This window comes from Falco peregrinus, chromosome 11 (genome assembly GCF_023634155.1).
Source record: "Falco peregrinus isolate bFalPer1 chromosome 11, bFalPer1.pri, whole genome shotgun sequence".
In the NCBI taxonomy this organism is placed as follows: Eukaryota; Metazoa; Chordata; class Aves; order Falconiformes; family Falconidae; genus Falco; species Falco peregrinus.
Window position 1 is genome coordinate 27,076,259 of NC_073731.1, and position 27,372 is coordinate 27,103,630.

A 27,372-nucleotide genomic window follows, 5' to 3' on the forward strand; every position below is an offset into this window, starting at 1 on the left:
GTGCTAAAGGCAAAATAGGTTACTGTGTTTTCAAAACAAGATTACTTTCTCCTAGCATGACAAAGTGGCCTTAGTGGGAACTAGTGCAGCTAAGCTGCACTGCTTAGAAATTTACACCCTAATTATCACCAATTAGCTTCTCCATCTGGGCCAGAACAAATATATGAAAAGTACTCATGAGGTTGTCCAGTATGTTACCTTTTCCTGCAGTATGATCTCCACTGAATTTATGTGTTTTGTCTGGCCATATTCAGATCATCACAGTGGAAAACTCTTACACAGTTCAAATCAGCAAAAACACTTTGACTTTCAGTTATCTCGATGGTCAAAGTACCTCTCAGAAGGCAGCATACATATATACCTGTTAGTTACAGCAGTAATTGTATAGCTAGATCATTAACATGAATTGGAAATGCCAGTACTGCTAAAATGTCATCTTTACTTCCATTCCAAGCCTGAGTCTGCCAACTTGACCAGCTTTGCTTAACTGAATAGTTTTGTTTATGTTAATTGTTTCAAAGGATAGGGAATTATTGACACTAAAATGAATGCTTCAGAAGTCAAAATTACCCCTCAACTAAATACTTGCTGAAAAAAATTTTTCTTTTAGAAAACCATGTCCACAAAGAAAACCTTTCTGGAGTCATTTTGATTTTGAGAGTTGCTTTACTTGCAATCCAAAGCAAACTCTTACAATATCTGTTAGGAAAAAAAAAATACTCATTCCTATTACATGCTGCTTCACATGAGTTTATAGGTCAACAATTTATGTAACCTGGTCAGCAAGAAACACATATATAGCATCTAGCCCTCTGAATCAGTTAGCTGGCTGATGGCAAGGCAATTACATTAACATAAGGCTGTTAGAGGTTCAAGGAGAAGAGAGCTTAGTTTCTCTATAGAAGAACTAAATGCCTTGAACTGAGAAGCAGATTTTGTGTGTGTGTGTGCACGCGTGCAGTACTTGTGAGTCATGATAGTTTCTTAAAGGCTGTTTAACTTTCTGAAGTCGACATGAGTCATTGTTCTCTTCCCAGGTAATGACTAGTTAGGATCACATTTAGCTCTTCCATTTCTCTAGTAATGAGAAGGGCAGATTTTTTACTTAGAACATCACAATCTCGGTTTCTCCTAGCTGCTCCTACAGTTAAATTGAGTATTTCAGATGGCATTCCGAATATTTGCTAAAGATCTAGACCCAAACTCTCATTGTCTGACCCTAGTTTATTTAGGCAAGTTTATTTGGATGTTTCAAGATAACAGAAATAAAAAGAAGACAGAATACAAATTAAGATATTTGTGGTATAAAATGTACTAGAACCTCCAGCCAGGATTTCAAACCTTTCCTGTTCTCTTCATAAGAGATGAGTAAATCGCAAAGAATCACTTTGTCTTGCTGGTTCTGCTTCAGACTGAAAATATTTCATACGATGTTAAAATCAGGATGGCTAATGTATTAGAGGCTTATGTTTAGAATAGGAATGATCTTCCAGCACAGCATTCTCATGAGACTTCTTGCTAAACATGTTCCCACTCCTCCATTGCCACCTCCAACCTTTTCTTCTGGTATTTTTTCAATTTACAATATGAATTCTTCAGTTCTTGTTGTCAAATGCTATAATAGTTTTTATAAGGGGCTTCAGCTGAACTAACTAGAAATTCTAAGTGATACATCCTGCTACAATTACTAGTTTAATTCCTACTGTTAAAAATACTGTATTTATGGGGTTTTTTTGTTTTCTCTCTAGTATAATAAGAGGAATATGTTTCAAAGTTACAAAAGCTTAGGGGATCAGTTCGGACAATCTATGAATAAAGTCAGCATTGATAAAAACTTCTGTTATTGATATGCTAATAATACCACTTGTGGGTTTTGGGCAATTTATTTTTTCTGCTTTTCAAGAGAGGTCAGTAAAACCTGATACTAATTTAGCACAGGTAGAAGACAAGAAGGCAGGGTTCTCAGGGTCCTGAGCTGATGGCAGCTGGTCCATTTGTACGGCCAGTGCAGTGCACGCAGCTGTACGTCTGCATAGCCTCTGCTTCCTTTCACATCACAGATGTACCTACCTCTCATAAAACTGCATCAAAAATCAAAAAACTTTTTCTAAATAAATACAGTCATAATCTAATGTTTATGTATTCATTAGTCAACACTGTTATTTAGGCAGACCATATTGTAACTATTCATTTATGCATGCAAGTTAAAAATGACTAAGGCCATTAATTCAGTTAGAACCCATATGACAGTTTGGTGAAACCCTGATTTTTTTCTAAGCTATAGAAAAGTCATCAGGCCTCGGTTTACTGCACCAGATTGTTGTTCTCTGGACAGCAGGGATAAGCATTCAGTAGCAGTCTCAGTATAAAGAGATAAAGAGGAAGAGCATTTGATTTAATATGAGGGAATTGAATCTTCCTCTGAGAAGGACAACTGTGAGGTGTGATCTGATACAGGCTGCAATGGGTGGGAGCAACCAGCAGGGCTTGCAGATTAGCAGAGTATTTCAGGCTCTGGGGCAGGAAAAAAATGAAACACCATTTAAAATCAGAGGAATCTGGCCCAGAATGTTATTTCAGTGTTTGGACAAATGCATATCTTAAGCAAATTGTCATATTAGCATAGCAAGCTCTGCAGGATATTCAGTGACTGATGAAGGATTTCTCACAGGTTACTTATTCAGAAAATTTGTTATTCCACTTTCATTCCTTTGATGAAATTCAGTTATTCAGAATTGATAAAGTTGGAGCCCACTCTCTCTCCAGCACAGACACAAATTAAATTCCTTCTTAGAAGGATTAAGCAATGTTAGCAAAAATTACTTGTATAAAGTTTCCATGTGTTGATTTGAAGCAAAACAGGTAATGTCAAAGACAATTAAGACGGTTTCAGATATTCCATGTTAAGATCTTACTTTCTATTATTCCCTTCATGGGATGCAGTTTTTATGTTGGCCTTCCTCTCCAGACTAAAGGTCTTAGACAGTTCAGAAAAATGTTTATAGAGAAAAAGTAGACATGCTATTTTGCCAATGCTGAAAATCTTATTACTAATATATGGAAGGCTCCTGCCTTCTCACCTTCTCCATGTACTGGAAAGACTTCATACTGGGAAGGAGGTAACTTTTGTAAGATGAACATGACTTGTGCTGTTGCCATGAATAATTATAATCTTTGGCTAATTCCAATGCTTCTGAAAATTTCACATATAGTTATTAGAGATCTGTTGGAATTAAGCAAATTCTTTCCCCATTCCATTCCACTGGTTGTGCTTTCAAGCAGGACCTCCCCAGCACTTGCTATTTCCACTTGCTTTTGCTACTCTGTCCTCGAACCAAGAGCAGAGATCCTGTCTTTCTGGAGTGCTTAGTATCCTGCCAGGTAGCTCACCACTGGTGAGGAAGCAATCTTAATGAACTCCCAGGAGACAAAAGCTGAATCTGGAGGAGGTAAGGAAGCAGAAGGCAGTGGCTGGACTATGTCTCATAGCTGAGACTATGAACTAGCAAGACAATAAAGACAGGCTAATGGGAAAGAACTGTGTGGTAGAGGGGAGAGGAGGCTAGAGGAATAGGGCAGAAAAGCATAGCTGAGGAATTAAGAGGTGCAGTGAGATCTATGCTCACAAAATCGCTCCACTAACCTGGAAAAGGTCCCAGGTTCCCTGTTGTCAAAACACTCCTACTTGTTAGCAAATTATCAGTGACATGAAGAGTCAAAATGTGTATCATGCTTCTGAGGTTCTGGTTGTCAAAGCATGGGACAGAATAGTTACTGAGATCAATTAGGTCAGGTGAGTGATCTAAACTGCAAATCTGAAGCCCCCGTTTTGCCAGTGGCCATTATGAGCATGAGTGTGATAGTGTATAACTCTGATACTGACTGGCAAGCAAATAGCAGAAGCAAAGCAGTGTAGTATCATGCTCTGAGTAGTCTTATATTTTGCTATTTAGGAACATTTCTCTATTGCATATTAATCTATGCTTTCTTACAGTGGATTTCAATAACTAAACATGGAGCTCATAGCCTGACAGGAACCTTATGAAACTCAACAAGGACAAACGTAAAGTCATGTACCAGGGAAGAAATAAGCCCTGGCAATGGTACAGGCTGGAAACTGACAAGTCTGCTGAAGACGACCTGAGACAGGCAGAGGAACAGGTTGCCCATGGGCGTTGGGCCATCTCTGTCCTTGGAGGTTTTTAAGACTTGACCAGATGAAGCCCTGAGTAAGTAGTCTGACCTTGCACTTGGCCTTGCTTTGAGCAGAAGGTTGGACTAGAGACCTCCTGACATCCCTTCCAACATAAACCTTTCTATGATCCTGTGATAATGTAATTAAAATTTATTCAGCCGGGTCCTACAAAAGAAGGTGGGAATAGTATTCTTGCTAACAGCTGGCGAGATAGCATATTTATTCACCTGGCAGTAAAATGAGATTATTGTCAGTGGGTTTGTGAACTATCGTATTCCTGGTGTCTGAAAATAAGATTTCATTAACAAAATGTCACTTGCCTTTATTATTGCAAAGGTAACCTTTTGAAAATGAACTGACCATGAAGTAATATAGTCATTTCATCTGGAATCTGCAGATAACCTGAAATAATAATGCATAAAAGTATGTAATGCTTCTATTAATCTCTATGGGATATTATCAGTAAAGTCCAATGATGGCAATTTGCATATAAGCATTGTTAATAATTTAGTATTTTTTAAGGTTCACAAAAGAGAGTCAGATGTATTATTAAAATATACTCAATCTAATGAATGACAGTTCTCTACTATAATCAATATAACGGCTTTTACTCTAGCAAGCACTTGCTAATATGTTACACTTAAAGCTATACATTGTAACAATATATGAATCTCAAAACTACAAACCACCTTGGCTGAGGGTGGACCACCTTGCTGGTGGATATATGGGGATTTTAGCCTCTCACTTCAGGGACTACTGGTCTTATAAATATTTGTCCTTTAGGTTTATACAGTTGTGGTACTTATTTGGGAGTTGAAAGGACTCGTTAGCAGTCCCTTCTCATCTCTGATGACATTCTATAAATTAGCCACTGGAAATTTCTTTCAGTACCTTCAAATTCTTTCATTATCTAGCACAAAAGGTCATTTTGTATAAAATCAAGTGCTCCAAGACCTGCTAATGTAAGGGCATCCTGAACTCATAAATCTACTAAATCTATTTTCACAAAGTATATAGGAACATTGGATGTCATTTGGTTTTGAGGGCCGTCTGTTACTCACCAGATGTATTCCTTTGTCATTATATAGTGAATGAGTTTCTATAGTCCCTTCATAGAGGTCCTCACAAAGTAAAAAGCCATCCTTAAGTAAAAAATCCCAAATCCTCTTTGTTTGTGCCTTGACCTATGATATTATTTGCAGACTGATAGCTTTGAAAATAAGCATCTCGGTACCAGCTGTACAAAAGGAGCACCACAATCTATCCTCTTGTGATGACTCTGTATGAACTTGGGATCAGACTGTATTACAAAAAAAGTCTGCTTGATTCTCTAATTCTATCAGGAACTTGCAATCTTATTTTCCAATAAACATGCATGGTAAAGACAAACACTTTCTGTTTACAAACACCAAGTCTGAACCACAGAACATGCTTCAGTGATAATTGTAGCATTCCAAAATTGAATCTCCTCAGGTAAAGCAAGGACCCTTACAGTCTTTTGTAAAAACCCTTTCTCCAAAGGTTTTACAAACACACTGTCACAATCTGTTTGTGTGTATTGTGGGATACAGCCTACAAAACCAGTTCATTAAAAAACTTGTGCTAGGAAGTATTGTTATGCTTGAAGTACCTAGCGTGACCCACCAGCAAATACATTTAAAAGAAATAGTCCTGGTTAAAAAGGAGAGAATACAAACAATTTTTTAATCAATCTGAACAGTAATTTACTTTCCATTTCTTACTGACTTTCTACTTGGTCTGAAATTCATCTCTGTGCTTCAGTTTCCTGAATAATTTTTGCTGCTGATTTCCTGCGTTACAGGTGTGTGCCCCAGGGTGAGAGCAGCAGTCCCTTCTGGGAATAGTTTGGGAATACACTACCTGAAGGAAGCACAAGCATTTGTGAAATTTTGAAGACAGAAGAGTGAAAGATGGGGTGCTAAATCTGAGGCTGTGGCTGCTAAAATGGGCTGCTGAACACCAGAGAGCAAGGATTACTGCATTTTCCAAGAAACTGCTGCAGAACTTCCGGGCCTTTTATTTCCATAACAGAAAAGAAACCCAGGTGTGTCTCAGCCTGTGGATGTAATTTTTTTATTATTATTTTGAGAAAAGAAGTGCTAAAATAACAGTTTTGGAAGCAACAGTTTTTTTCTAAAGGTGGTTATACTCTGTATTTTTCTGGTTTGCCTGTTGCAGATCCCTTCAGCTGATAATGCTGCATCCTTAGCTCCCCCACCCTCTGTCCTGGCCTCTGTGATACGTATTATTTCAAAGAAGCACAGTTGGGTGCTAGACCATAATTTCTCATGCAGCTAGGATCAGATCCATCAGTTTACTTTAAAGTGGATGGGGAGCTAACAGACAGACTGATGCTCTTGCTGTGTTCACAGGGGCTTAAACCAGGCAGATGAGGGTCAGGCATATTGATATTATTTTCACCTTTTGCCTCAGATACCATGATTTGCAGTAGTCTTGTCCAGAAATGACAAAGGAATGGCTCCCTACAGTAAGGTCCTCATGCCACAGATAGCTGTGATGAGTTTGTAACAAGATGGAGATAAGGAAGACTTTTTAGTGATTACTGAGACAAATCTCTGGGACTTACTGAGTGAAGGGTAAATCTTTTGTTACTCTCTGTCACTAAAATATCTCAGGATACTTCAGGTATCCTCATGGTATAATGTAAGAAGTCAGTAGGACAAATGTGTCCTAAATGCAACTTGATAGATTTTTCTTTTCACTGTGAATCTGAAACTTTTGCAATTAGTCAGCCACTAGCAAGGATTAATAGCTAGAAAAACACCTAATGGGCAATATATATTTCAAAGTGAGAATCAGGAAAGACTGTGTGATCTTGGAAGTGCTTGGCTGTCGACCTGTCATCTTGCAAAATGAGAAACAAATATTAGCCTGTGTGTCCGCTGAAGAGCTCCAAATACATAGCTGGAATGTAAATGAAGATTAGAGAGAGTGAAAAACAGGAGACTATTTACCTTGGAGTGTAGTACTAAACTGAGATTTAACAGTTGTTTCCACTTCTGTCTTTTATGATACCTACAGTATATTTATATTTTTATAGATATGCATATATGTGTGTGTGTGTGTGTGTACATATAAGTGCTCCAGAAAAAAATAATTTTATTTTTCTTGGAAGCATCAGGGTTTTTTGTGTGATTAATCTTAACATAGGTAATATATATCCAGATACTAAAGTAACAGTGGCAAAATAAAATGAAAACAAATATCCAAAGACTTCTTCTGTACCTCATTTGTAGCTCTTTTCAAAATGTGTGGTTATGAATAAACCATTTCTTTTGCAAGCATACACTCTGCAGGATTTCAGATACAAAAGAATTAAAAGGTCAGAGAATTACAATGTGTTTCTGCATCCCCGTATGACAGCAAAGCTCATTACTGTTTGCTGTGTTCTGTCCTTCTTAATTAAAAGATCAAATCACATGTACAGTCTGGAGCAGCTCGACTACCAAAGTTTACATCCACCAGTTTATTCCTGATTTGTTTATTAATTACTGACCTTCACTCCTGACTCAAATCAGCACTCTTTCCTCAGATAAAAGTGTGTATTGTGTTAAAAATAACATGTCGTCATTTTAAAGAAAACTGTGTTGTAAACATTTAAAAAGAAAGCTTGTACTGAACTTGTCTTTGTTGGAACTATGATCTCTTGTACCATGAAGTCTGACTTTTCACAGGTGACCTCTGGCAAATTTCCAAATAATTTTGTTACTGAACCCCCTCTTATCCGTAAAAGGATAGAAAAAAATGCTGTGAACTGAAATTCTTTCTGTTTTGTAAGGATATTTCAAATACATAGCTCTTGTCCATGGTTCTCAGAATATTTTTAAATGGGACTTCTGGTGGTTCTGTCATATTTTCTCCTGAAAACTTTTTGCTTACACACCTGCTGTATTGTGCCAGCTGATGTGCTCCAAAGAGGTGGAAAAACTTTCAGCGATAAATGTAAAAACAGACCCCCTGCAGAAGTGGCTAAGTCATATCTGGAGACACTATGGATGCTGTTGAAGCCAAGGTAAGAAGCAGGGGCTTATCCCTCCTTCCTTATTTTCAGTATGTGCTTCAGCAATTGGGACATGGCATATACCTGGCAGCCATCGAGAGCACTCTCCCCGCTTGTGGCATTTGAGGAAGGTTTGTCTTTATTTACCCCAACAGTAAGTACCTTTCCCATCTGGTGGGAAAGGGCGGGCTGCTCCTGCTTTGCCGAGCCACTCCGGCGCAGTCCGCCGGCGCCTGGCGGGTTCCGTCCCGCCTCCCCTCAGAGGACGGCGGCCCCGGCGCCCGGCGATGCCCCGATGCCGCCTCCCGCCCCCGCGCTCCCCTCCGCAGCGAGGCCGCGGCGCGCCTCGCACCACTCTACCTGATCCTAAAAGGAAAAAATGAAATAAAAAACACCCAACCGAAACCATTCCAAGTTTAGGCATATGATTACCTTCTCGGGATTTGGCCTAAACTGATCCCAGCCTACGCTCGTTCCTGTCACAGTGCTGCGATACAGCTCCAGTCAGACACACGCGGCAGCCCCCGCCCGAGTGGCGGCAGGACCCGCCGCCCCCGCTGAGGGACCCGCGGCCGCCCCCGCGGAGCAGATCCGCCCCTCGGGGAGCCCAGGCTGCGGGGGCCGCCCACCGCCAAGCCTCAGCGCGGAGGGGAGGGCGGAGGGGCCGTGCGGCAGAGGCGCTGCCGACGCTGCGGGGGTCGGGACGGGCTCGGCGGAGTGAGGAGAGCGGTTGTGAGGGGCGCGGCGGCCGCCCGGCCTCGCTGCCCGCCCGTCCCGGCTCTGCCCGCCTGAGACACTCCCCTCCGCCGTGAGGCAGCGCGGGCGCTTTGCCGTTCTCCCCGCTGGGATTTCGGGTGTCGCTGTGCTCCCGGTCGCCCGCCGGGACCTCCCGGGGGGCGCGGAGGTCTCTCCCCACCATGGCCTTCACCTTCGCCGCCTTCTGCTACATGCTGTCGCTGGTCCTCTGCGCGGCCCTCATCTTCTTCGCCATCTGGCATGTGAGTACCCCGGCCCCCCGGGCCACTCCGCCGCCCGCGGGGACCGTTGAACACGGCCTCAGCCCTTGGGGGTCGGGGGTCGGGCAGTGCGGGGAGAGGGGCGGGAAGCAGAGGCGAAGCCTCCACCGCCGGCGTCCCGCGGCGGGAACGGCGCTTCCCGCGCTTCCCCCGCCGGCCGCCCCGCCCCGCCAGGACGGGCAGACCGCGTCGCGAAACCTCTGCCCGGTTTATTTTATTTAGCAAGCGTAAAGACCAACGGCTTCTGTGATAGCTTATAAAAATAAACCTGACCGTCCGCTCTTGCGGGAAGCGCTTGCAGCCTGAATGCTGCCCTAGCCCATCCAGGCTTGTGGGGACCACTCTGCGCTCTGGCTGAGGTAAAAAAAGGTACATGAGTACAAGCTACTCGTGAGACCATCACTGACTGTGCTAAAACATGAGATCTTCGAGGTAAGAACAACTGTTTTTCTTGTCTGAGAAGAGGGCATTTTGAAGGAGAAACCACCCCATACTTGATGAAGCAGGTAGGTTTTTCCTTCAATAAGTACTGTGTTAATAACTTTTTAAAAAGTCAGATTTGAATGTGAAACTTCCTCATCCTTCTAATGCATGAACTGGGTATTAGAGTCCACCTTTACTAATCTCACTCAAAAGCTGTGGTGCTCATTCCTTGCTGTGGTAGGCATAAGCATGTAACTTGGAAGGTGTTTTATTTCCACAGTAGTGCAATTATTGTGCATAATTTGCAATTCTTCTAAACAGTTACATATGTTGGAATTCTTTATGCTGTGTGTGTATGCTACACACATAACAATGCTGTGAACATTCAGGGTGGAACAGGATAAGCTGAAAAATAGAGCAAGTCTCACGAATGCTCCTGCAGATACCTGATGGAGTAAGATTAAAAAAACCCACTCCTTTGACTAACAAGTAAGGGAAATACAGCATTTTATTTTTATTAAAGCAAGAGTAAAGCAGCTAGCTCAGTTGTATCTAAGTGTATTGGAAATATGAAACAGATCACTGTGCTGTGAGAATATTTTGAAATAAAATCATTTTGAACTCTTAATGGTGCAGTTATAATTTTTTTTCTTATTAATGAAACCACAAAAGTGTGATGGTAATGTCAAGTGCTTAGTGATATCAAGTACTGCAAGGCTGAAAAGAGCCTCTAGCAGTCAACTGCTGTGCTCCTGTTCTCTGGAAAAAGGAATAGTAAAATTTAGACCATTACTCATGTTTTCTTGCCTCCTCTTCCCCAAACCTTTAGGTCCCCAAAAATGAGAATTCTTCAGCTTCTTCAAAGGGTTTGGACTTAGAAGTGTATTCTACTCTGAATCACTCGCTATAAATTGAACAGTTACTTCCTTCATTGCTATCACAATTTTAATGATTTTTTAAAATGCATTTGAAGTCTGTTGTTGTGTTGTCTCTTTTCTCGAATGAAGTTGTTCTCTGAAGACATATAGTACTTATAGAAGATTAATTTGCTGGATTTGCTACAAATAAAAATTACCTGCTCTAGGTGAACCTGCTTTACCAGGGAGTTGGGCTAGATGATCTCCAGAGGTACCTTCCAGTCGTGAGCATTCTGTGATCCTGTGAAATCAATGTAGTTACTGCAAGTTTAGTGAAATATTTTTCAACTTTCAGTTTGTAAACTCATGGAGAGCAATCCCTTAGTTCTGGAGCTCCATAAGCGGCAACTAGGAAAGGAGACCTTTTGCCAGTAGGCTTATGTTTATGGTGCATGTTTCTTATATATGGTGAAAAATTGTTGAGGAGTTGAAATTGAAAATGGGTGGAAATGCTGTTCTATTGTAACAGAGCAAGAATTGGTACTGGCTTTTCTTATAAATGGATAACAATTCTATTAAAATACATGGTTTGTGAAGGTCATAGAACAACAGATTTAAGACCCTGCTGGAATAAACGTTTAAGCATACCCATTACCAACATATACAAAACACAAGGGTTTTTATTAACCTTTCCGTAAGAATTGTTATAATCTTATTTCTTCTAAAATGTAGTCTAACGTGTAGCTTATGTACTGAGTCATAGGAGTTTCTTTTACCTTAAACATCTCACTGTGAAAATCTTCCCAAGAAACAAAACTCCTACTCCTTCCTCATGACCTGATTTTTTTCACTGTAATGTACTTGTGAGGGACAGTAGATATGTTTTAAATAGGCCCTCATAAGGGCAGTGAAGGATTTTAGTAATTATATTTTCCTGGGGTTTAAGTGTTTTTGTGTTGTTTTTTTTTCTTTTTAAACACACATTGGGTTACTAAGAATAAGTTGTTGATAAATCTGAATGTCCCATCACTTTGAAAGATTTCTGATGTTCTAAGACTGAATGAGAATTTATATTTTGTGTATTATTTTAAAGGACAAGAAAAAACTGTGGCATTTGGACTTGATATTGTTCTAACCTGAAGCTGGCTGGGATTTGGGCAGTTATCTGGAATGAATTAACAGTGGATCAAATAAAATCTCATTTTCTTCCTGCTGGGAAGTCAGATGAATTACAGTTTTCATTAATGATGTAATAGGTTCAGTAAAAACTGTGAAACCAAAACAAAAGAAGAGGGTGAAATGAGGATTTTTATTTTTGGAAACTGCTTTTCTTATGCCTTTCCTGTAAGAAGGCTCTCTATACGTTCCTGTGCCCTGTATTCTTTGGGGGCAGAATGAAGTCGGCCAGAACATTTTAAAGGAATTATAAATAGAATACAGGAACTTCTTCAGACATCTGAAACATGTAATAATTCTTTTTCCTGCCGTTGAGAGATCTTATATACGTTGCCAGTGGTGTCTATCATAACTCCCCTCCCTTCCCCCAAAATTAGACACTGACAGAAACTTCTGTTTAAACTGTACACAAGATTTATCTTAACGTATTTTTGCTGTAATTTTACTCATATCTATTAAATGAAAGAAAAGGGCTGAAAAATTGAATTCTCCATGTATTACATAGTACCAATACTACTCTGTGGTACAGGAATTTTTTAAGCATTTGGGTTGTTCAGTGACCACATCAACCTCTATCTGTAATGACACAGTATTAATAACATCACGTAGAAGTGGATGTTTTCATGCCACTGTTGTGGAAAAGTACTAGAGAACTGAGTAGAGGATGGTGACCTTTCTGTTTGGTTTCTTCTAACCAGGCTCTGGGGTTTATTCTCATTATAGCATTATATAGGCAGTTTCAAAACCAGCTCTTTTGGTGTTCAGAGTAAACTTCATGTAACACTGTGTATTAGTCCTTTCAAAATTCTGAAAATCTTATCCATCTGGGGCCTAAAACTTTTCTCTGAGTTTGAATTCTCCTAAGTATACAGTTTGGTCAAGTTGGTTATAGTTGAAGCCATATTAGCTGAATGTGTATCAGCTAAATGAGACTGTCTTCAAATGAAGTTAGTGAGCGTCAAAATGTTGAGGATACTTTGGGGAATGAATATCACTTGTGGGGAAAAAGTATTACAGAGAGACACCTCAGTACAGTTAGATATATACTGCATGTGACTCCTGTTGCAGAAATGCAGTTAGAATAGTGCTTTGTTTGGTTTACTAGCTGAGGTGTCTTTTCAGTGTGTTTTGGCCAAGGTGTTGTCTCATCTGGACTAATGCAGCTGAGCGTATTTTGGTGCAGTTGCATGATACAACTAACGGAAGAATTTGGTCTACTAACTACATAATTTTATATCCTCACCTGATCATGATGTAAACTCAAGAAGAGTATGTGGTCTTACTACTAATAATCACAGATGCTTTGTTTTGCTGTCCTCAGCTCTTGTTCTTCTCTATTAGCATCTTTTTACTAGTCAGTTTTACTCCATTCCTAAACTACCTTGAGCTAAGATTTAGCTTCCTGTTAACATATAACATAGCTATGTCAAGTCTGTTTGAACTCCCAACAAGATTTGACATACCACCTTCATTTCTAATATAGCTCCACTGAGTTGTGTCTGAAGTTGACCAAATTGTGGTTTATTTGTCATCACCTAAAATGTGACATGTTTGTGTAAAGTCTGCAGCACTATTATGCTCTTCAAATACATTGGTTTTGGGTAATTTGAGTCCTTCCCTTTTAAAATAATTTAAGGTTAAATTATCTGCTTTGTAATTTGTTATTTTAAGGAAAGCTGTAAGAAAAGAGCTTTTCAAAGTGTTCCATTGTTACATGTTCCACAGTAAACCGATTCATAAATACCAAGAACATTACTGTAAAAAAAAAAAAAAAAAAGCATCAGTGGTGGGTCATCTTTTTTTGAACTCATGCCAGTGTATCTTTGAATGTGTGGGACTGCTTCATAGCTGGTAGTACTTAAGGATTGCCAGAAAGTATTAGGAGTATCATGCCAATGAAAAAATTAATGCTACCAGCCTAAGAAGCTGTACCAAATAGAATGCTTTGGAGTATTCAGATGTAATTGTGAATTCATATGAATCTGGGAGCAACTCTCTGGCACAAGAAAAGTTGTGTACACTGAAATTGGTGACAGTTAACTTGAATTAAGCATAAGAAGAATAAAGCAGCAGAGTATGGAAATTTTTTGCTTTTTTTCTTTGTGTTTTTGTTTTTGGTTATACCTTCCTCCCTTCTGAAGTGTGCAGTTAGTATTAATCCTGATAACTGCCTCAATATGAGTTTGGCTTGATTTTAAGTATACCTGTGAACTTGTAACTGTTAAAACAGTGGGAGGCAGTGACTGAACAGAGTAATATAGGCTGAGGTTGACTTTTAGTTTTAAATTAAAGCATCCTTTTTTGCAAACACCAGGGGAAGGAGCCCTATGCTCCTATTCAGTGCTGTTTCTGCTGTTGGCTTTGTGTATTGTGTTTAGCAGACAGCTTGAACTATCTGTGCCTTGTTTTCTCATTTACTAAGTGTGGGTAATAGAACTAAACTCCAAGTACTGCATGTAATGTTATTTAACATCTATCCCTAAAATGCCTTTGCTTTCTGACAGAAGGTGCTATGTACATACGAGATGTTGCAATTTCTGTTATTTGTCGCTGTGGACCAGATTTTATTAGTACTCAAGTTGCAGTAGCTTAGGTAAAAAATTCTAAAGCTCTCCAAGAGTTATGTATTTGGTTAATATTTGGTATCTGACTCACTTAGGCTTCCTCACAAAATTCCTGGCCTAATTATTGATAAATTGTAGAACCTTAATTTTAAAGATACAAGAAAAGTACACAAGAGAATAATTTAAAGCATGGATTGATAGCAGATTCAGTTGAGTAAAGCACTTCGGTCACAAACCAGGTGCTAGTCTATCAATGTTTTCTGTGTATCAGTGTCTTATTGTTTCTGTAATTTTAGTTTGGAGGATAGCTGTCTCACCTGAAACAGTAAAGAGATATATGAGTTCACTTGAACCTGTGCTTGTCTTCAGTAAAGGCCGCCAGTCCTCTCAATTTAACTTCATCACAATGCTTTAAGAGCCTGTCTTGAAAAGAAAGTAATTTCCTTACAGATTTGTGGTCAAGCTTGAATTTTCTTTCATGTATTGAAGTTCAGTGCTGTCCTTTAATGAGTCATTAATTCAGTTCTCTGAGAGTATTGGATAATTACATGACTAAAACTAAAATCAGATTAAAGCTTGATGAATGGGAGCACAAATGTTGTTCCTGTATGCTATACATATTTCTTGAAGACATTTTTTCTTCTGTGAGCAGCTAAGCACATTGTCTCTGGAGGTTTCATAGTCATGACAGTTTAAGGAATGAGTCTGATATTTCCACTCTTTTTAAAGACACGGCACCACCAGATTGGTCTGGCTATAACATACCTTGACAGTTCCCTTACAACTTTTCTTTCAGAAATTCTTCCCATTAATGCTGACAGACAGATGCTAGGCCAGGCAGCACAGGCTATATTTTATATATTGAGAATAAGTGTATTTCAGTTTAGTTACCTTGTCATTCTTAAATAATAATTAAAAAATCATAGAAGTCTTTAGGCTTTACCACAGACTTAAATGCTGCGGAAGGATTGAATTGGATCTCTGTGTATGCTTGAACAGTTATGATGAGATTTGTTTGGAGAAGGGTTTTAAACTATGAGTGGTTGCCACTGGCTGTAATTCCAGCTGCTTCACAAGTCACAGTGACTCCGTTATCTGTGTAAAATAAATTATTCTGTGGAGTCTTATGCCTCCCACAGAAAATTTGCAGAGAATTATTTAAATGCTATTTGGTTGTCATATATCCGATATTTTTTTGGTCTTAAGATTAGTTGGAAAATCTACTTACTAAAAGGTTTTTATATCCAAATTGCTAAATAATGTATTTCTAGTGATTTTTCAAAAACTGCTATGCTTGTTAATAAGCAAGGCAATATAGCTGTCTTATTTTATTAGACTCTGAGTACAACTCTTAGACTGAGTCTGAGGTATGAGGTTATAGCTTGTTACATGTATTTGTTTATTCAGCCACAGCATACTACATTAAATCACACTTAAAATATTGAATTCAACCCTCAGCCATCTGGCTTAGTTAATTCCCCCCACCCCAACATAAATATCCTTATATCAAAATATTTTTCAGAAAGAGGAAGAAGCTTAGCAGAAAATAAGCATCTTCTCCTTGTAGATACTAGACTTCTCTGTGACCTGTTTCTTTTCCTCAGTGCCTCTGACGTGCAGTTGATCTATAACCAGCGTTGCGGCTGACAGCTGGAGGTGACTCTACCAGGCAGTGAAACTAGGTCTCACTTTAGTCATAAGCTGGGAATATTGAGAGACTTTTCAGGAGGTTGGTGGTTTGGAAAACGCTTCCACTTTCTGTAGAAACAAAGCCTCTCTCCCATATGAAAAAAATAAGAATTATTATTTCCACTCTGCAAAGAGATAGTCACTTAAAGCCACAGGACAGTCAGCGGATGAGATAAGGGTGGAAGAATGTCAAATACCGCTTGGTTTACTAGATCAACTTCCAGTGTTTCACAGTTGGAAATTCCCATTTAAAAACTCAATTTGTGACCATAATGATATGCAGAAAGTAAAATACAATTTTATTCACAGAATATTTCCTATGTTCCTTGGTAATAATTACAACTTCAGAAATATCCAGTTCCTTTTAAAAGGAATAATAAAAGGTTCATGGAGTAATTTCAGTTGGAAGAGACTTAGGAAATCATCTAGTCAAATCTCTTCTTCCAAGTGAGCCAGGCTGCTCAGGCTGTTATCCAGGTGACTTATGAACTCTTCATGGATGGAGAGTCCACAGCCTCTCTGGGAACCTGTTCCAGTGCTTTACTTCTCTCACTGTGAACGTTGTTTTCTTACACGCAGCTGGAGTTTCTGTGAGTGCAACTTCTGACTTTTGTCTCTTGTCTTCTTGGTGCATGCCCCAGAGAAAAACTTTATGCTGACTTCTGTCTAACCTCCCCCAGGGAACCGAATGCAAGATCATGGAGCAGATCCTCCTGGAAACTATGCTAAGGCATGTGAAAAATTAGGAGGTTACTGGTGACAGCCACCACTTCACTAAGGACAAATTGTGCTTGACAATTTTGGTGGCCTTCTACAGCAGACTTACAGCATTGGTGGATAAGGAAAGAGCAACTGATGTCATCTTCCTGGACTTGCGCAAAGCATTTGACACTGTCCTGCAAGACAACCTTGTCTTTAAACTGGGGAGACATGGAGTTGATGGTTGGACTTCTTGGTGGATAAGGAATTGACTGGATGGTCACACTCAGTGGTGTGGTCAACAGCTCGGTGTCCAGGTTGGAACCAGTGATGAGTGGCATTCCTCAGGAGTCAGTATTGGTGCTGTTTAACATCTTTGTTGGCAGCACGGACAGTGAGATTGAGTACACCCTCAGCAATTTTGCCAATGACGCCAAGCTGTGCGGTGAGGTTGACAGGCTGAAGGGAAGGGATGCCATCCAGAGGGACCTTGACAGGCTTGAGAGGTGGGCCTGTGTGAACCCTGTGGAGTTCAACAAGGCCAAGTGCAAGGCCTTCCAACACTGGTTGGGGCAATCCCAAGCATGAATACAGGCTGGACAGAGAATGGATTGAGAGCACCCCGAGGAGGACTTGGGGGTGCTGATGGATGAGAAGCTCAACATGACCCAGCAGTGTGTGCTTGCATCCCAGAAAGCCAACTGTATCCTGGGCTGCATCAAAAGATATTGAGGAGCTGCAGTGCATCCAAAGGAAGGCGACAAAGCTGGTGAAGGATCTAGAGAGCAAGTCTTATGAGGAGTGCCTGAGGGAACTGGGTTTGTTTAGTCTGGAGAAGAGGAGATTCAGATGGGACCTTATAGATCTCTACAACTACCTGAAAGGAGGTTATAGACAGGTGGGGGTTAGGTCTGTTCTCCCAGATTACAAGCAATAGGACAAGAGGAAACAGCCTGAAGTTGTGCCAGGGGAGGTTTTGATCGGATATTAGGAAAAATTTCTTCACTGAAAGGGTGGTCAAGCATTGGAACACACTGCCCAGGGAGCTGGTGGAATCAACATCCTTGGAAGTGTTTAAAAAACATGTGATGGTGCTTAGGGACATGGTTTTGTGGTGTACTTGGCAGTCCTGGGCTAGTGGTTGGACCTGGTGATCTTAAAGGTCTTTTCTAACCTAAATGGTTCTATGAAAAGCAGTGTGCCCAGCGGGCCAAGGGAGGTGGTTCTCCCCCTCCACTCTGCTCTTGTAAGACCTCACCTGGAGTACTGTGTTCAGATCTTGGGGCCCCCAATATACGAAGGACATGGCCATGTTGGAGTGAGTCTGGAGGAAGGCCGTGAGGGCTGGAGCACCTCTCTTATGAAGACAGGCTGAGGGAGCTGGGATTCTTCAGGCTGGAGAGGAGAAGGGTCCTTGGAGACCTTATAGCGGCCTTCCAGGACCTAAAGGGTCCCTACAAGAAAGCTGGAGAGGGACTTTTAATGAGGGTCTGTAGCAATAGGACAAGGGGGAGTGGCTTTAAACTGAAAGAGAGTAGATTTAGATCAGCGATTAGGGAGAAATTCTTTACTGTGAGGGTGGTGGGGTGCTGTAACAGGTTGCCCAGAGCAGCTGTGGATGCCCCATCCCTGGGGGTGTTCAAGGCCAGGCTGGAGAGGGCTTAGAGCAACCTGGTCTCATGTAAGATGTCCCTGGCCATGGCAGGGGGGTTGGAGCTAAATGATCTTTAAGGTCCCTTTGAACCCTGAACCATTCTGTGATTAGATCCCGCCACAGCCAAACCTGCTTCCTTCAGTCTCTCTTTGTATATTATGTGCTCCAAACTTCTTTTGCTCACTGGAGTGGCCAGGTTCTGTTCTGCTGGGTTGCTCCTGGGCTGTAGTGTTGAATGTGGATAGTCTATCCCAGGTGCAGGACTTTGCCCTTGTCTTGGTTGACCATCATGAGGATGTTGCTGGCCAGTTCCTCCAGCTTTTCAAATCTGCTTCTAATGGCAGCCGTACCCTCTAGTATGTCAGCTGATCTCCCCAATATGGTGTTATCTGCAAACTTGCCCCATCTGTCACATCTTCCAACTCATTGATGGCGATACCAAATAAGGCTTGTTCCAGTATTGATACCTGAGGAACTCCACTCTTAACTGGGCATCAATCAGACTTGAAACCAGTGACCATTACCCTTTCAGTCTGATGGTACAGCCAGTTTTTCACCTTGTAGTCTGCCCATCCTGTCCTCCCAGTTTGAGTACAAAACTTCTCTGCCGAGACACAGCATCTTCCTCTTGCTTAGTGTTTCATTGTGTGCCCAGAAAAATTCAGAGGAACATCAGTGCACTTTGTGAAGGCAGGACAAGAGTCTTTATACTTTTTTCCACTTCTCATTGAAAAAATATTACTATATAAAGCAAGGATTTATTTTAGGAATGTCATTGTAAGAAGTTGCATTAGAAGGCACTGAAAAATGACAAAACATTTACAATGGAAGTAGGTTTTCTCAGCAAGATACTGCAGGAGTGCTGAACTTGCAGCTCCAGTTTTGATAATGTGAGCACATGAAGCAGAAGGTAAGGGAGATGAAGAAATAGTGCCTATGTTGAGTTGTCCCATAGTACACTGCTTGCTACTCCTTACCAACATGTTAGGTCGTGAAAAACCTTTGGGTTGGTTTTGGGTCCTTTTGTATTTCTGTGCTTTTGCGGGTCATGTCATATTATAACTATCAGGTGGAATTTTATTTTTTTTAAACACAGCTGGAAGTGTGTAAGCTAAGCACATCACTGGATGAACCAAAGGTTAAAAAATTAAGGCGATCTACAGTAAAATTGTGAGAATTAGAAAGTTATAGTCTTTGCAATTCTCTGATAACAAATACTGTGCAAGCGCCAGGCATTGTTGATACCAGTGCCATTTTTTTTTTAATAGAATGACATTAGATTTTTGAACGCTTTTAAATGCCAGCCATCTTCATGCCATAACTCAGTGTTTGAAGTGTTTGATTGTTTAGTCAATCTTCTGTTGCATTATTATTTTATTGTGTTATGAGTTCTGGCTAAATAGTTCAGATTGTATCACCATTAAGTATAAACTGCCTTGTACATTCACAGAGTGGACATTGATAAGCAAGCATAATGAAAGCTTCACTGAGATCAATTTGATTGTGTGTACTTCAGTTTTTCTTCTCTCAGTATTATATAAACACTATTAGCAGATCCTTTAGAAAATTGATTTGCTGATCATTTAAATGGCAGGCCTGTTTGGAGCTGTGCTGAAATCCTTAGCCTTAATCATGCTCCTGTAATTAGACTAAGGAGTTTCATAAGAACATAATTGAACAGATGAGGATGCTTTTTGGGCTGCTCTTACTTTACTCTCAACGTTTGACCATTTTTACTGGTTGCTGTATTCCTTCCCCTTGCCCTATTTCTGCAACCACAGCTGCATTACTGTTGTATTCCTTCACCTTCCCTTATCTCTGCAACCACAGCTCTGTGGCTGGTGGTCTTTTCATGTGTGTGTGTCTTTGCCTTGGAGTTATTTCCTCCAAGTTCTGCCTGGCCTCCTTTTGGGAAAGAAAGATAACCTGGGAAGGTCTCGAATCTCATCATCCCTGCCTGATGCCGCCTGCAACAGAAGAGTTCCTGTTTCCGTGTTCTGCCTCTTGCTGGTCTAGTGGGGTCCTGCTGTGGCCCTGGGAGGCAGGAAGCACAGATCTGGCAGCATTTCTGCCTGCCAACCCACAGCAGGCTCCTTTCTGAGACTGTGTTGATAGGGCCCCACTGTTGAGTGGATAGTGGGGGGTAAAAACAGCGTGGGAAGGGGGAAAATGGGACTGTGGGAAAGAGGAGTTCGGGGAGAAAGATACGAAGGAAAGAGCAAATGAGAGGAAGAAAATACAAGGGACTAACAAGAGAGAAGATTTAGAGCACAGAATTCTTATTTGGAAGACAATTATTTGAGAAGGCTGCTTGATTCTAGAAGGTATGGTTGAATTCAGGTGGTGGACGTTTTTAGACAGCTTGTGTAATGAGTCTTCTGTGTGGGTATGGTGTAATATGTGACATGCTTGAACAGATTTTTTTAGTGACAGAACCCAGATGCCCTTATGTGTTTCCTGGATTTTGGTGACTGTGTATACATCACTGCTAGTAGGAATAGAGAATGCAGGAGAGGGGGATAAGAATTAGCAGCAGCAACATGAAACCTGTGAGGAAATGGAAGAGAACTCAATGTAAAGAGCGTGTGGGGGTATGGGGAGGTAATACTGCTCCCAGGCATGTATCAGTGTAACGGAAACTAAAAATGTCAAAATAATAACTTGTAACAATACGTAGGAATCTTTGAAAGCTCACAATTAGAATAAATTGTGGTGTGGTGTTAAGACTGGAAACTAGAGACAGCACTAGCCAATTAGCAAATCTCTCATCCATGACTTACCTTACTGTTACTGAAAAATAATCTTCTCTGTTGATCTCATTCTCTTACCTCCTTCTTTGGAGCAAGTATTTTTTTTCTAGTTGTATCTATTCCAGTACATTATCCCATCTGTTTACTACCCTTTCCATGAATTTATTCTGCAGAAACATCCTGTTTATTCCTAGCTTTGGAATTATCAGTTTTGTGCTGTTAACTAATAGAAACAGTGCTTCAGTTCGTTTTGAGAATAATTTGTGAAGATGGAGCTTTGTGGCTTCAGTGTATCTGTGTCTTTCTGCTCACCTATCTCCCATACTGTAGTTTTGATGAGAAGAAAAAGACAAGTAGAAATGTTGCATGGGAGCACATTGCATTTAAGGTGGGGTAAATTAGAAATTATTTGTAATTTTGAGGAATAATAGGGACAGAAAATAGCAGGCTATTGGTCCAATGTGACCAGACTAAGACTTTTCCTCCTACCTTCATCATCTGGCCAGTCTTTTGTGTTAGGTCTTTCACCAGCTCATGTCTAGCGTGTACCCAGCTCAGTGTGGAAAAAGCTGGGTAGTAAAAAAAGAATTTGGCCTATACAAGTAGAAGATGTACATCCTAGGGGTCTCATTTCTTATTGTGCTTTCTTAATTGGTATGGAGTTTAGTATAAAGAGAAGCAAGGCCAAAACAGTGCTCTTTCTTCTGCTGAAAGCAGAGCTCCCCAGCCTCTCCTGGGTTTGGATAGAAAATAGTGCTGGTGATCTTTTTAACTCACCCTGGTTGGTTGAGAGGTCTGCAAACCAGTTCATCTGCACTAGCCATTACCTGAATCAGAGGCACAAATCTGAGGTCAACACCTCAGATGTAAAGCTTAGATTCAAGCTCCCATAATTTGCTCTTGGCCATTGAAGAGATCAAGACTAGAGGTGAAGCTTTGGCCTAATTTCATACATCTGCTTGTTCAGTTTATCTGCAGATGTGGTCTTTGTTTGCATCCTTTTCAGGACAGAAGAAAAAGCTGGTGCGAGAGTCTGTAAGACCTTTGCCTAGGTTGCCCTTTCTTAGCTTGCTGAATGTGTGGCTGTAAGTGGGAATCCGTGCTGTAACAGTTTGTTTGCTTTTCGAGACAGTCCTGACTATCAGATCAAGTCAGTACCTAGCTAACAAGTGACAGCATTCCTGATGTGACATATCAATTTGTTGTCACCAGTGTTCTGTGAGTAATTGATCTTGCAGTTTTGGTGCTGAACTGAAGAAATCAGAAGTGGTTAGATAGTGAAATGTTTAAAAGGTTTTGACCTCGTTATCTGAATGGGAAAACCTGCTTGTTCTAGAAAGAATCCACATAAAATACTCCATTGCATGTAGGAGGAGAAGGAGACCATATGCAGGGCAGAATACTGGTGGCATGCTTGTGTCAAAACTGCAAGGAGTGTGGGAGACTTATACTCAGTTCCCTAGTGCTGCAGAGATTCAACCTGTGTTTCCTGTAGCCTACAAAAGTGCATAGATTCAGAGCCTTTCGGGCTGGTGGAAAACATTGTCAAATAATCTGTAAGATTTTATTGGTAGAAGGAGAAGAGCATGCGCGTAACCGCTTGGGAGTGCCCACTTCGTATCTGCTGCCTTTGGTTCAGACCCAGATACTGCCTTCACCACTGACTCAGAGTCTCTAGACACCGGTATCCTGCTAAATGGAATGTGGTCTCTCATTGTATAAAATTCTTACAACAGTGGGTCTCTTGCTGCTGTAATCCCTTCAGGGAAATGTATATTTATGCATGGTAGCGTGATACCAAGAACTGACACTGTTACCTATGTTTCAAAAAAATGAGTAGCCTGATGGTCCAGATTCTCTTGTGAGAGATCGAAGACATGATTTTTTAAGTCAACTGAGGCAGAAGAATTTTCTACCACAGTGAATGTAATTAAACTTGTTATGCATCTCCATGTACATGCACACTTTTTTCTGTTAAGAACAATGTGGTGTATTAATCAGTTTTGTTTCTACTTGAAAATGTGGGGGGTTTTCTTAATATTGGTAGCAACAGTTTGTGTACCTTTTAAAAAGAAAAGTTGAAGAGTGTGTTTGTTTCACAGAATACTTCTACTTTCTGAACTGTTTCCCTGTACTGAATGCAGTAATGTAAGGCTTAAAATAAATAAAAAAAAAAGACAACAAAATGATGAAATCCTTTGGGGAGGGAGGGAAGCATGGCAGTCTGGACTTACCTTAAAAATTCCTCCTCCGCTTGAGGTCTGTTTTGAAATGTGTTCTAGCTGCAGGGAGCAAAATTATTAGCCTATTTAGAAACAGGCTCTGTGCAGCTGTATTAGCATCGTCCCTCCTGCACAGCTTGCTTGCTTGTCTTCTTTCTCCTAATGAACTATAGTTTACATGTGCACAGCTGATTTTTGCCTGGCTACAGCTCAGCTGGTCTAGGCTGGAAGACAGTGAGTGGGTATAAAGTTGTAGTACAAGCAGAGGTAATCTCTGAACTCTGTATTTAGGGAATAGGCGGAACATTTGCCTCCTTCCTGAAGGAGGGGGTTGACATCTCTCCGTTTCGGGAAAAACACACTGCAGTGTCTGTGGTGAGCAAGTGAAATCTGTGTCCAGAATCCTGTTGTTAGCCAGTAAAACTGTTTCTCCTTGCAGTTGGATGAAATTATTTTTAAAAGCCTGTTTCATAGCAGTTGTAGAAATCTGTCAATAGATGCTTGTCAAATCAACCTTCTGGGAGCATTGTGTTTGCCACAGCATTTTGCAGCTGCTGAGGTTTTTTTAGTGGTTTTGTCAAAACTAATAGCAACAAGTGAATTATTTACATTCAGAAATCAGGTTGCTTTTTCAAATTGTTGTCTACAATGTTGCAGTAATAACGAGTAACTCATGGAGATACTAACTTTATATTCAAAGCACTCAAAGCTCTGTACAGTATGGTTGTGTTCCTGATGATAAATTTCTGTCTTCTTCACAGTGTGGGCGGAGTTTTTAATTCTTGTACTAATAGGTGAACTGTTTCAGGTGACTGCCAATAATTATTCTTAGTGGGTTCTCCTGTACCTTTCTAGAGGCTTGAATATCTGATTTGGCATAGCTGAAGCAATAATACTGCTTTGTCTGTGTATAGGTTTTGGTTGTGGGTTGGTTTTTGGGTTTTTTTCCCTATAGTTTTTATTTATGCAAGGGAATACAGTGATGTAACTATACCAATGCAGACTGGTATGTTTGTGCATGCCTGCTCTCAGCAAGGGAGCCTTCCTCTATGGATTTGCATCAATATTTAACTAGAATATAGTATAATTATGCCTCTGCATTTCCATAGGTAGATAGAAAAGCCTTTTGAATCATGTTTGCAGAATGGAGATTATGGATTTTTAATTTTGCATGTTGGAGTTTCTATTGGAAGAATCTGAAGGAGGGCCATGAAGATGATCAGAGGGCAGGAGTGCCTCTCCTATGAAGACAGGCTGAGAGAGCTGGGATTCTTCAGCCTGGAGAGGAGAAGGGTCCTTGGAGACCTTATAGCGGCCTTCCAGGACCTAAAGGGTCCCTACAAGAAAGCTGGAGAGGGACTTCTGATGAGGGTCTGTATCGATAGGACAAGGGGGAGTGGCTTTAAACTGAAAGAGAGTAGATTTAGATTAGCGATTAGGGAGAAATTCTCTACTGTGAGGGTGGTGGGGTGCTGTAACAGGTTGCCCAGAGCAGCTGTGGATGCCCCATCCCTGGGGGTGTTCAAGGCCAGGCTGGAGAGGGCTTAGAGCAACCTGGTCTCATGTAAGGTGTCCCTGGCCATGGCAGGGGGGTTGGAGCTAAATGATCTTTAAGGTCCCTTTGAACCCTGAGCCATTCTGTGTTTCTATTAAAATACTTAGGATCTGGCTTGAATACTTGAGAAATTAAAATAAGATTTTCATGACTGTTAAGTTAGCTTAAGCTTCTAGTTAGAACCTAAAAATTTTAAATTTTGTTGGCCTAAATGTAACATCCTTTTACAGACAAAAGAACTTCTATAAAAAAGTGAAGACTAGGTGCTCAGGTGTATGTACAGCCCAGGATGGAGCCACAAGAAATCTGTTTGCATTAGCAATGTGTCTGGATTTTTGTGTGGAGAGTTGTTAATAGTGGCAGCATGTGAAATGCAAGTTGAGCAAGAAAATGCCATACAATTGTTAGTGTGAAATCTGACAAATAGAGCAATTTTCTGCCCTTGAGTGGTTTAAAACCATTTGCAATCTTAATCCAAAAAGGCACTGCTTAAACAAATGCTCTGCTTTGGAGATGAACAGCGGTACAATAATCGGACAGAAATGCATAGTTTCACTTCTCATGTGCTTTTAGTATACTGACAGTATTTTTTTTCACTAATATTTTGTGTGGTGCAGCAATCCAGAGGCTTTGGTAGTTCTGCCACTGATTCTGTAAATAATTTAATTTCTGTGAGCTTTGTTTTCCCCCTTGTATAAAAGATTGAAATTATATTTTCCTTGCATTTAAGGCCTTCGTTACCTTGAAGGAAGATTTATAACTGCAAGGCATTGTTAGTTGTTATTGTTTACTTCTATTAATATGTGGTGAATTAATAAGTGTAATATTCAGAAAAGTAAATACATTGGGGAGAGATAAGAGAAGAAAGGAATATATTTAATCTCACTTTCCTCTCTGCACTTTATTTGGCTGTAGTGTTAAGATTCTCATCAGAACCAGCATTTCAGATACTGTGGTCTGGGAAACTGCCAAGTTGCATGGACAGGTATGATGAAAACATTTGATGAAAGAGATGTGAAACTTTTTTTTCTTTTTTTTTAATAGGTGTTTAACAAAAGGATGTAGTCAAGGACTAAAATATTATTATAAGGATAAAATTCTCTGGTTTATGAGGCAGGTTGCCCACCCATTCATGCAGTTTTGAATAAACTTTCATATTTGGTAGCATGAACCAGATTGGCTCAACCAGAAGAGAAAGAGGGAAGAGGAACAAGCATCTTGAACAAAAGTTCACCAGCCACATAGCTAGATTTCTTGTTGGGACTGTTTTCATAGCATTATGAGAATTGGGTAGCAAAAATTATTCTCTCAGTCTGTCACTTTGACAATGTCACCGTTCTCTGCATCTCACTATGGGCTTCCCTTACTCCGTCACCTCAAGACAGAGACTTAGCTTCCCTTTCAGGTCATCTTGTGTTCTTACTTGACTCTCTGTCACATGTTTTGTCAGTTGCTGCTTCTGCTCAACAAAAGCCAACAAAGTAACTCATCCAGCTGGCATCAACATGGTTCAAATATGATATGTGTTCAGCGCTATTTCCAAACACAGTAAATACGTCTGTACAGCAGCTGACATGCAGCCATGAAGCCAAGGAGCCATGCTCTTAAACCTGTCTGTCTTCTGTCCGTGTACTGACATGCAGATAGCCTACGAACTGCTGGTGTGGGTGCTGTGAAGGCTGTGTATGAGAGTGGAGGGGTAGACAAATTGTTTAAATGAACCATTAAAGATAGTTTCTTCAGGATGGGATTGTGGTGCATTGACAGGATGGTGGCAAGAAAACATATGTTAAGTGTTACTGTTCTGTTCTGTGGTTGTCATCAAGTTCTGTTTTATCTTAACTTTTCCGAGATGCCAATAAGCAATATATCCAACTACTTTACTGTCACTGAATTCACACCCACGCCAACTCCACTGCCACCCTAAAACATCACATTCTCAATTGAAATATATTTCTGTAAGAGCTCAGTGATAAAAAAAAAAAGGCATCTTCCCTAGAAATGAGAGATGATAATTCATTCCTACTGTTAATAGGTGAAAATTTCAGTTTGATGGGTACATAAGCATGGCAAAAACTAAAATTTGGGTTCAAACTTATGTGAATACTTCATTATTCAAAGCTGTTATTGTCTAGAGAGATAAGCACAAAGTGTGCAGGTAATGAAAAATTTTCTAAGTATCATTGCAGTGGTAGCTGTACTGAAACATACATTGTCATCACAATTTCGTCTGTTCAGTACATGTTTAAACTGGGGCAAACTCTTTGCTGACTTACACTTTGAGTTTGGAGACTTACAGATGGTGTGAATTACCAGAGAATGCAACCAGTATTTTTATAAACCTTTAGTTTTATTAGGTGATTAACACCCACAAGTACACTTCTGTCAACAGAAAAAATACGGCTAGGGCAATGACAGAACAAACTTCCTGCAGTGTTCTGCAATGTGGAATCACAGGGAAAATTCCCCATCAGAAGGTGGTTTAATATCCATTGCCCATTCAATCCCTGGCCTCTTTCTGCAGTAATGA

At 40.4% G+C, this 27,372-nt stretch overlaps 1 protein-coding gene across 1 annotated transcript in view; it reads left to right on the plus strand.

Moving 5' to 3' along the window:
- Nucleotides 1–9,128: 9,128 nt before the first annotated feature.
- Nucleotides 9,129–27,372, plus strand: part of CNIH3 (cornichon family AMPA receptor auxiliary protein 3) — a 47,143-nt gene continuing 28,899 nt past the window's right edge. The window contains exon 1 of the mRNA XM_005241844.3: nucleotides 9,129–9,235. Coding sequence (XP_005241901.1) covers nucleotides 9,155–9,235 — 81 coding nt within the window. The 5' untranslated portion in view covers nucleotides 9,129–9,154. The remainder of the gene's footprint in view (nucleotides 9,236–27,372) is intronic.